At 37.7% G+C, this 11834-nt stretch overlaps 1 protein-coding gene across 11 annotated transcripts in view; it reads right to left on the reverse strand.

The window, feature by feature from the left end:
- Window positions 1-5793: 5793 nt before the first annotated feature.
- Window positions 5794-11834, reverse strand: part of LOC144972560 (uncharacterized) — an 83600-nt gene continuing 77559 nt past the window's right edge. For all 11 annotated transcript variants that reach the window (XM_078913907.1, XM_078913911.1, XM_078913901.1 and 8 more), the window contains one exon: window positions 5794-11834. This exon is cut by the window's right edge and continues 2432 nt beyond it. In XM_078913907.1, the coding sequence (XP_078770033.1) occupies window positions 6227-11834 (5608 nt within the window). In that variant the 3' untranslated portion in view covers window positions 5794-6226.

Raw genomic sequence — 11834 nt, forward strand, 5'->3', positions numbered from 1 at the left:
GATGTGGTGGTGGTGGTTGAAGTAGTAGTGGTAGTGATGATGTGGTGGTGATGGTGGTTGTAGTGGTAGTGGTCGTGATGAAAATGTGGTGGTTGTAGTGTGTGTGTGTGTGTTTGAGAAAGAGAGAGAGAGAGAGAGAGAGAGAGAGAGAGAGAGAGAGAGAGAGAGAGAGAGAGAGAGAGAGTGCTAAATGTGCATCTAGTGATAAGTAGAGCAACATGAACTTGAAAACTAACGAGGCTAAAGTTCGGGGCTAAAGTATTTGTGATTAGATATTATTGGCAAGTACAGGAAGGTGAACATGAAAATGAATCCAGTTAGCGCAATTTATTGATGTGTGTGTGTGGGGGGGGGGGGAGTGTGTGTGTGTGTGTGTGTGTGTGCTCGCGCGTGTGTATGTGTGTGTTTGTGTGAAGAGGGAGGGAGAGAGAGAGAGAGAGAGAGAGAGAGAGAGAGAGAGAGAGAGAGAGAGAGAGAGAGAGAGAGACAGAGAGAGAGAGAGAGAGACAGAGAGACAGAGAGAGAGACAGAGAGAGAGACAGAGAGAGAGAGAGAGAGAGAGAGAGAGAGAGAGAGAGAGAGAGAGAGAGAGAGAGAGATTTGAGCTGAATTTGTTTGAAGGGTTTTAACGGCGCTTGCAACACTGGTCACAGTAATATTGGTGGTGGTAGGGGTGGCGTTGTGGTGGTTGTAATAGTAGTTGCATCGATGGTGATATGATGGTGGTAGTAGATATGATGATGTAATAATGGTTGTAGTTGTGGTGGCATGGATGGTGATGCGGTAGTTGTTGTAATAGTGGTGACGTGGTGATTGTTGCAGTAGTGGCGGGGACGGTGATGGGGTTGTTGTTGTAGTAGTGGTGGTAGGGAAGGTCATGTGGTTGTAGTAGTGGTGGTAGTGATGGTTGTAGTAGTAGTGATGATGATGTGGTGGTGATTGTGGTTGTAGTTGAAGTATTGGCAGTAGTGATTATGATGATGATGATGTGGTGGTGGTTGTAGTAGGAGAGGTAGTGATGATGATGTGGTGAAGGTGGCGGGTGTAGTAGTAGTAGTGGTAATGAAGTTGATGTGGTGGTGGTGGTTGTAGAAGTAGTGGTAGTGATGATAGTGTGGTTGTGGTGGTTGTAGAAGTAGTGGTAGTGATGGTGGTGGTTGTAGTAGTAGTGGTAGTGGTAGTGATGATGATGTGGTGGTGATGGTTGTTGCTATAGTGGTAATGATGATGTGGCGGTGGTGGTTGTAGTTGTGTTAATAGTGATGGTGGCTGTGGTTGTAGTAGTAAATGTGGGGATGATGATGATGATGATGATGATGATGATGATGTGGTGGTTGTAGTAGTAGTTGTAATGAAGATGATGTGGTGGTGGTGGTTGTATTAGTAGTGACTGGAAAGGGGGGGGGGGGGTTGGGGGGGGGGTATCTTTGGAACATTTTAACCTCATCGGATTTTGACGGAAGTTGCCCGTAACCCGAAATTTTTTGCTCCAGACCGGATTTTTTCCCCGGTGCAACCGGAGTTTTGGCATCACTGAATCTGGCATGAGCTTCGATTATACAGTTGATAATAGACATAGAAATGTTTGAAATAATCCAATTATTACTTCTGTAGTTATTCATTATTATGTAAGATGTCCTTAACATAAATAAAACAGCAAAACAAACAAAAAAAAAAAAAAAAGAATGCCGACAATTTTATGACATTGCTCACTTTTTGAAGAATTTTTGATATTTAAATAAAGGATCAATGAAATAAAAATTATTAATGTGACTTTTTTGTCTTATTTATTATAAGAAATACGATTTCAAAATGCCAAAAGTTAGAGAAGGGTTTGTAATTTCAAAGTACAGTTTTGAAACTGTATGAAGCCGGGTGGGCAAGGAAAGAAATATCAAGAAACAGGATGAGAGAAGGAGAGAAAGAATGAGAGAGTAAAATACACACACACACACACACACACACACACACACGTGAGAGAGTGAGAAAGAAAGAAAGAAAGAGAGAGAGAGAGAGAGAGAGAGAGAGAGAGAGAGAGAGAGAGAGAGAGAGAGAGAGAGGAGCGAGAGGGGGAGGAGAGAGAGACTGCTTGTGCATAACTCACTCAATCCTAGAGATTTTTGCTACGTTTCAAAATTTGAAAAAAAAAAAAATTAAAATTGAGCATGTACATAGATGGCTTTATTCAACATGTAAAAATTAAAAACATTAGCTTTGATATTACGCCTAAAATATGTCTCATAAAAATGTAATAAATAGGCATGATGTAAAAGTAACCCGGGTAAACTACGGATATAGGCTATAGTCGGTGTTAGTGTTCAGTGAGTTAAGAGGGCCGGAGGGAAATAGAGTAAAGATTGAAGCCTGACTGTATAACTGTTTGTGTGTGTGTGTGTGTGTGTGTGTGTGTGTGTGTATGCGCGCGCGCGTGTGTGCGTGTATTTGTATGTGTGAAAGAAACAAAAGGTAGACGGATAGAGTGAGGTAGACATAAAGAAAGGGATGAAGGCGGAGTAAAAAATTGTAGGGATAGTTTAAGAAAGCATTTATTTGTTTCAAAGTAAGTCATAGTCAATCAACTGGAAATATATTGACCAATAAGATTGCAATTAAAGAAAAGGCTGGTCAAATTATTCATTGCATTGTTTCCATTTTGAGTCAAATGAAAGCTTGAGAAGGAGTAGGGTGGGGTTTATTGTGCAATGACTTACATGAAAACATGTTATTGAATCTCTCAAGTTTTCCTTATCGTTCACCCAGGTTGTTGATTGTCTAAAAAGACCCCCCCCCCCCTCTTTCTTTCAGCATACAAAGAAAGCCCGACAAAACGAACATCTCTCTCTCTCTCTCTCTCTCTCTCTCTCTCTCTTTCTATTATATATATATATATATATATATATATATATATATATATATATATTTATATATATATATCCATTAATAGGTCTGTCTCTCTTTCTGTTTGTCTATCCGTACACTTAACCTTTTTCATTTTTTTGTTACTCGTATTTCCATCGGCAGTTTATTGATTGCTGAAGGCTCTATTTACTATTCTGCTTTTGTACTTAAAATTAAATGTTTATCCTACAACAGTCTCTGAAAGTGTAAGATTAGGCAACATTTGTCCTATGTTTTTATTTCTTAAAGGGTTTTACGGCAATTGCAACACATTAAGGTCATATCAGCGCCAGTAAAAAGGAAGAAAATGGGATAGTAATAAGTTCTAGAATTACAATTAAAGCACCCAAGAAAAAGTAAGACAAAGGAGAATTGGATCAAATAGGGAACAGATGTAGATTCCAAGAGAAAACTATCGAAGTACTTAGTTTGAGATCACCTAAAAGTCTTATCCAGTCACTGGAATATACACTCAAATTTTTACAAATCATATTATGATAATATGTAAACAAAACATAATACATTACATAACAGAGAGATGATTTACAAGGAAAAAATATCATCTCCCAAAACTAACTATACATTTGACTGTTTCCCCTCTCACCAAGGGTATCCGGTCAGGGCCAAGACAAAACCAAGTTATCTCATTCCAAGACAACGACAGAAAGCTCGTTGGAAAACAGATATAGGGGGATAGAAGACAGTAAGTACCTCCCTGCCCATTATGGGAGGTCAGGAACCCCACCCAATTAAAGTCTTAGCATGTCCTATAATTTCATGAATAAAGAAAGGGGGACAATGGACCCTCACCTCGATCATTAATCAATGCAGCTAGACAAAGAAATAATAGCTCGTGGTTTGTACCAAAATGCACAAACACACACATATGTAACACACGCATGCTGACGTCATGACACATTGCCCGGGCATTTTAATGACCAACAGGCGCATGTGATGAGCGTTGACCAATCAGAATCATTCATTTGTAAATTTGCCAAGGAAAACCATAGACTTGTTTACAGTTTTTAAAGTTCATTGTTGGTTGAACCATGACATTGTGGAAACAGTCCTGCTTTCTCTGAGATAGATAAAGACACGCCCTTTGCTGTGGTATCTTACATGGTATTGGTGGAGGAAAAGAGTGAATATTACTAAGTCTTGGAAATGGTTGTTCTCTGAGAGAACGTCAACTCTCGTTTTGAATGTGTCATTGATAGTTGCTTTTTAAAACTTTAAATTTATATAACTTATCCTCAATATCTATGTTTAATTATTATGTTTTCATGTAGAAAAATGATTGTAGTTTCTGAAACAACCAAAAACTGAAATTTGATAATTTTGACCATTCCCACTTTAAAACCGATTTTCTTCGTTTTCCAAATCCCGACTTAATACCGCTTCGAGGCGTAGGGTCACATTTTGTGAGGTCATATAGTTTCACAAACATATTGGTGTTGTTGTTGTCACTGTAATTAGTAGTAGTAATAGTAGTAGTAGTCATAGTAAACGTAGTAGTAGTAGTAGTAGTAGTAGTAGTAGTAGTAGTAGTAGTAGTAGTAGTAGTAGTAGTAGTAGTAGTAGTAGTAGTGGTAGTAGTAGTATTTTTTTGTTATTGCTGTTGTTATTGATGATGCTATTGTTATTGTTGTGTTGTTGTTGTTGCTGTTTTTGTTGCTCGCGAAGTCAATTATTTTCAAAAACAAGAACACGATAAAAACTTTTTTGATCAACATTCTCATTTAATGTCATTTTTCAGGACTGCATACCAACAGTAATGAAAACAATAATAACATCAACAATAATAATAATAATAATAATAATATAATAATAATAATAATAATAATAATAATATAATAATAATAATATTAAGAAGATGAAGAAGAAGAAGAAGAGGAAGAAGAATAATACTAGGAATAATAATAATAATAATAATAATAATAATAATAATAATAATAATAATAATAATAATAATAATCAATAATAATAATAATAAAATAATAATAATAATAATAATAATAATAATAATAATAATAATAATAATAATAATAATAATAATAATAATAATAATAATTTTTTAAAAACGATGATGATGATGATGATGATGATGATGATGATGATGATGATGATGATGATGATGATGATGATGATGATGATGATGATAATGATAATGATGATGATGATGATAATGATAATAATAGTGATGATGTTGTTGTTGATGATGATGATGATGATGATGATGATGATGATGATGATGATGATGATGATGATGATGATGATGATAATGATGGTGATGATGTTGTTGTTATTGTTGATGATGATGATGATGATGGTGATGTTGATGATGATGACGACGACGACGATGATGATGATGATGATGATGATGATGATGATGATGATGATGATGATGATGATGATGATAATACCACCTCGGTAGGTATTTTTGAGCAAAAATGATCTATACGAACCTCCCAATCCTTTTTTATATATAAATATATGCAAGACTGTTAGTTTGCATGGGATTGAGGTACTTGCAAATCTTGAGGAATCAAGTTAGATCTAGAAATATTTTTATTCTTGTAACCGGTATAAATCCACGTTAAAATCACATACTGATACCATTGCAAGGTCGCACAGAAAGGGCTACACTACGCAAATGGTTACAAACAAGGTTATCATAAAAACTTACTAACAATATGCAATAATAGAGAGAAGAAAAAAAATACTTCTTTCAAAAAACATTTAAAGATAAATCCATTTTACAGTTCTCCTCTCAGCAAAAGTATCCATACAAATTAAGGAAGTCTCATTACAGATCATGGGCACAGAACTATATGGAGAGGAAAATTGATATAAGGGACCGATGAAGTGAGTACTCCAGGGGGAAAGGGAGGGGGGGGGGGGGTGGCGGGAAGGGGATTTGGCACACTGCAAATGCTTCACAGAAATACGACCGGAAAATGTATCTGTTTCTAATTCTAAGAATATAAACTAATGCAACACATACAAAACTACACACATGTTTGTTTAAAAACCAATGTGACCCATCGTCTCATTTGGCTTTCGTTTCTTTGTATACCAAGTAGTGGAAATTGAATTTATAATAAAAAAATGAAACAATTGTTACATCTAGATACGTACAGTTATGAGGAGAATGAAAATCTAAGTTTCTTGCGCTGCAAAAACAAAACACACAAAAAAAAACCCAAAAAAACAACAACAACAAAAACACGAAATGCTTGTATTTCTTATCGTTTTAACTTTACATTCAAATTTCAGCGTCTGATTCACTTCAATGTCTTACCAGATTGAGGCGGTGGGCCTCAAGTCACTAACACATTTGTCTATTTTCACTTCTCTTCCGTTGCATAGACGTCAATAGATCGACAATTTGTCTTTCTTCGTCATCAAGCTCGTGTGAGTGCAATGGGGATACAACGAAATTTTTAATTTTTTCTGAGTTCATGGTTGACAATTTGGTTCCATTTTCGTGATAAATTTTGGCAGGTGGATTATTTCGACAGGTAACGTTTGTGTTATTCTCTATCTGCTGTGATGCCAAAATAAGAGAAGACAAACCAGAGGGAAGGAAGGTATCTACTTGAACAGGCAAAATAGTCTTATTGATGTTCGACACAGCCTTTAAGTCATGCCTGTCAACTGGTTGTAAAGATTTATCCAAGTCGGTTGCACTTGTTTCTAGCTTTATATCACCCGATACCCCAAGGGCTCCATCTTGGTTCTCAAGGGGCTTAAATGACACAAATTTCATTCCATTTTCCTCGTATTCCTCCATCACGTACTCCAAATCACTTCTGTCTATTGGAATCCGATCTGGGATATTTGGGGAATCTGAAAAACCAGAATCCGATCTGGACTCTATCTCATGTGGTTGAGCACCTACGAAATGATCGTTGAACTTGTTTTCATTCGGAGACATGGGAGACTGTTGGTTGGAAAGTCTGAAGTTTCTCACGGCTGTATTCATGTTATTACCCATTGCGTTCGTGGCATTAGAAACATTGGAATCTCTTATTACAACAGTTGTTGGACCTGCTGTTTCCCTTCTATTGGGTTGATCGGATGGTGGGGACATTTTACCTTGACTTTTGTCATATACAACTTTAATAGGCTGTGTCCCATTGGCAGTTTTTAGATCTTCAATGACAGTGGCAATGGCCGGGAAAGGCATATCAATTGGTTTATTGGGAGCCGTGATGACACTGAAATGGTTATTATTCGTAAGAATAGGAATTTCTGCATTCACTGACTCGTCGATGACCAAATTTCCAGACCCGTCTGGGTTGCCCATTTCGGAATCAACTCTCATTTTCTTATTATATCGCTTGGTTTGTTGCTTCGTTCTTGGTTTTCTTTTCTTGTTATTAACCTCAGATGTACTAATTACAGGATCAAGAACAGCAGTTGTTAAACGTGGAACCTCGACAATATTATTTGGGATCAACCCCATTTCATTTGATAAAGGATATGTTTCATTATTGTAACTATTGCATTTTTGAGTTGATGGATTGGTGTAATTACCGAAAGAATGCCCATCGAGCCGAACTGTCTTGATTAGCTCATGTTCTTTGAGAACACCTCCATGGCCGGGGTAAATTCCTTGAAATAGTTCAGGCCTCATATTCTTTAACATATTTCTGTTTTGAAGTGTTTTACTATCAATGAAACATTTTTTCATAACTGATTCTAGAGTGCCGTTTGTAAAAGGATGATTAAGCTTTTCTGGCGGCCGCTCTGAATTAAAAGCAGCTGCCAGAATTGGGGGGAAACTTCCCGGGTAGGGAACGGAATGCACATGACGAGATGAAACTGAAGGATTGAGGCTTGGATATTTATAATACTGACCTGAGACCGGATCTTCTCCAGTGCTCACTTTTGAGGCTTTGGCGTAATTTGCCAAATTCTGTGATAAAATATTGTACGGGTTTGTGTGCTCTTTTGACGATGGGTTATAGTTATGGCTAGGTTCGGATTGCGGTAATTTATCATTGCAATAAAATTGAGGTTTGATAACAGTAGGAGTGTTACTCCTACTTGAAGGGTGAGGACGAGAACAAGAGCCATTTCCATGATTTTGACAACTCGGCATAATGTGATTTCTAGACAAAGGAGAGTTTTCGTGAACTACCGATGAACGATATTGTTGAATGACAGTGTCATTTGAATTCAGAGGAAAAGGCTGCACAAGTGTTTGCACTTTAGGTTGTTGTATGTGAGTTGATGTTTGATACGGCATTCGAGGAACAGAGTTTCCAAGTGGAACACGTACATATTCTTTGTTCATTTTATGTTTTAGAAATATTTCTGTCGGTTTAAATACTAAAGCACCATTTGTATTTTCCAACGTCCCGTTTACTGGTCGAGCAAAATGCAAAATGCCTTGAGAACTTCTTGGTTCAAGAAAATCATACCGATTGTTATCAAATGGCATAGTCTCGTGTGTTTGAGACACATGAACAGGCCTTGGAATCTGCGGTAGAGAAACATTTTCAACATTTGCCGGATTACGATTTACAGGCAGCACAACCTGTGTTAATGGATTTTTGAAAGGAGACTTTGGAAATAAGGATTTCGGGGCTTGTATTTGATAAGGCGATTGGTTTGATTGCTCAAAATTCAAAATACCACGTGAAGAATTTTGGTTTGGCAGCGTTCCAACTGATTGATGTGATGAGTATGTCAATTGGTTATCAAGATTATGGTGGATCCTATTTGGAACAGAGATCTTTGTGTTCTGGTCATTTCTATTTATAGTGGGTTCTCTTGAAGCATCAGTCGGGGATTTTGAATAGATTACTTGTGTGTTTACGTCATGCTCACTTGTTGGCCACAGCGAAGTTTGTTTCAAAGAATTAACACGGATCTTATTGGGCAGTGAAAGGTCGACAGGTTTTGGATTAGTCTCTTGATAAGAATGGTTTGTAGCTTTAGGAAATGAATTGTGTCCAAATGGAGCAACCTCTATGACTGCTGACTTTTCGCTTTTACTTTGAGCAGGTTCAGTACTCTTTCCTGCTCTCACTGCTTCCGGATCAATAACCTTTGCCGCATGCAATAGTTGTAACTTTTGCAATAAGGGATCATGGATCTCGTTGTCGCTCATTTTTGATTGCGGTTTTTGGGGTGTTGGGTATGAATGTCGTCCTTTTCCACGCGTTCTTGATTTACTGGATTTTACAGTGTTCAATTCATCTCCTGAAGTATTTTCTCCAATAAACCGGCTGTACCAAACAGTTCGATAATTCTCTGTTGTGGTCCCAGTCGATAAATCTAGAGCAGAAAGGGTGTTCATGACGCTGAAGTTTGCATTTGATGGGCTCGCTATCGCACCTTGTTGATGCACTGCAGGAAAAAGATTCATAGGGACCGAATATGAGTCACGCATTTGAGAATAATTTTCAGCAGTATGATTGTGGCTGACATGGGTCTTTGCATTAGAAGAAGGCTCTATTTCTGATTTGTTCGGAAGTGATTTTAGGGAATGAGAAGTAATTGAATCTGGGATGACCGGCTGCATTTTATATGCATCAGAAGTTGCCAATGGTGAAAGCGAATTGAGTACATCTTTTCTCTCGGAGGCAGAATTTGTGTACTGATTTAATGATACAACTCCCGTTGTATTGGTTTCATTTAAACTGGTCGAACTATGTAATTGAAAATTTTGTTCCCATGGATTATTACAATTTGGAGGGATAGTATAAGCGCGCATGGACTCGGGTAAGAGCTCAGATTTCTCTATCATTATAGAATGTATCTTGGCCGACACCTCAGCTTTTTTTTCCAAGCTCATTTTGAGAGCGCGTCTTTTAATATGGTCTGCTAAGGATTTTACCGTGTCCTTACTCGATGTCAGCACAGTTGCTGGCTTGCTTTCAATTTCCGTGGAATAATCTTCCATAACACCATGAGATGCAAGTCCATGTGCTGAATCACAGTTTAACATAGTTGACCTGTTTTCGCTACAAATGACGACTTTTATGTCATCTTTGATTTTGTCATTGTAACAAACGTTTACAGTTTTAGTTAAAAGAAGCTTACTGGAATCATTGGGTGTTGTAAGTAAACGATCTTCGCTATTCTCACTGCAAGCAATTTCTTTCATTTCATCCGAATCATTTTCATCATCAGAACTTATAGAAAGTATTTCCTGATTAAGGTCTTCAGAAGTAAGATCTATCACCTCACCGTTCCTAACTTTCTCGAATGTAGCAGCAACAGAGTCAGGAACGATGAGTGCGTGTCTATCTAAATCTTTCTTTGAGAGAAACCTTAACACATCTTCATCGTCGAAATCAATAAGTTTTTTCTTAAAACGGCTTTTTGTCTTTGATTGTATTGATGCTCGAGCCAAGGAAGAGTACGATTTATTATCTGGCTTTGTTGAGAAAAAGTTCGTTAAGGGCAATTCCTTTGACTGTTTTTGAACAACTGGTGACTTACTTCTATATGTGCAAACATCGTTAACCTCTTCCTCAACAGATATTAAACTCGGTTCATTAAGAAAGGTGGGCGATTCGACTTTGATGACCATGGTATTACTTTCTTTGTCATGTGTCCTTTCTACCACACCATTCTCTTGACTAGCTAATTTTTCTAGGGTGCATAATTCTATTTTCCTTTCCATAGCAATCTCTGTTGGTGGAGTATAGCGTTCACGAGCCTCATTTCGAGCTGATAGATTTTCAACGGGACGGATGTAAGTAGACATAAAAGAAAGTAATTCATCATCTTCACTAGGGGTAGGGGACACTGCTTTATGGAAACTCCGCCCACTTCCGTCATTGATATTAACTTCAGGTGGAGAATAAATCGAAAGGCGGATATCACTAGGCACACAATCATTTCCTGACTCATGAGAATTACATTCTAAAGTTGGATGATCCGAATTCGTAGAATTTGTAGAAGTAGCACAAATTATTGGAGAAGTTGCATAGCCACTGGCGACAGTGTATGGTTCTGCCAATGAATTGCTCAACGTCTCGGTGTTGTCACACGCCTTTATTGTTCTCTTGTGAAAAAACTGCGGACGGCTCAAATTTGATAATGGTGATTCAATGACAACTGCGACTTTGCCCGAAGACAGTGTGGTGACATCCTGTGTTGCTATTGTAATTGGAGGTGGACATTTTGGCAAGTTTAATTGTGGCTGGGTACACGGAACATGCATAGCTTTGGTTGAGACAATAGAGCAAGTTGTTGCGTCCTGAGTTGAAGTACTTTTCATGCATTTCATCCTCATGGGAGAGCAATCTTCATCAGATACTGATGTCGGAATTTTGATAATAGAAGATGAACAGGAAGAAACTGGGCTTATTTCTGTGCTTGAAGTAGGTGGCAAAGAAGGGCAGAGGGGAGATCGCGTAAATGGTAGGTGGGTGACTGATGATGGTGGGCATGAGTCAGTTATTATGGTTGATGATGATGGAGACGAGTCGATTTTTGATTTCGAGGTTGTAGTGATTGGTGGCAGATTGTGATTTATTTGGTCTGAGTTAGAATCTGTCCGTGTTCCGAGCACTAATGTATCCTTTGACACTATATTTTGTCTGCTTTGCTTGTTTTGATCAGAACACTTTTGTTTAGCTGATAGACGATGGCTTCCAAAATTTGGAACATGGATTCTTGAACGTAATGGTCTAATAAGAGAACGATGGCGATGATTCTCAAAGTTTAATTTGAACTTGAATCTTGAACCCATTACTCTTTTTATCCTTTGCCAATATTTTCTTTTTAGTGAGTAATTGGCATTGAAGTAGCACCGGGAATGATACTTTGGCAATGTACCTCTGAATATTTGGGTTGATGAGCATTCTGTGGGAATATTTTTATTGTGTGTGGCTCCATACAACAAAGGATGCGTTATCCTAGTTGTCATTATTTCGGAAGGAGAATTAATTATAAGGCTAGAGTTATCTACA

The sequence above is a fragment of the Berghia stephanieae genome, chromosome 5 (genome assembly GCF_034508935.2).
Source record: "Berghia stephanieae isolate SIO BIC M18660-M18661 chromosome 5, UCSD_Bste_1.3, whole genome shotgun sequence".
Classification (NCBI taxonomy): domain Eukaryota; kingdom Metazoa; phylum Mollusca; class Gastropoda; order Nudibranchia; family Aeolidiidae; genus Berghia; species Berghia stephanieae.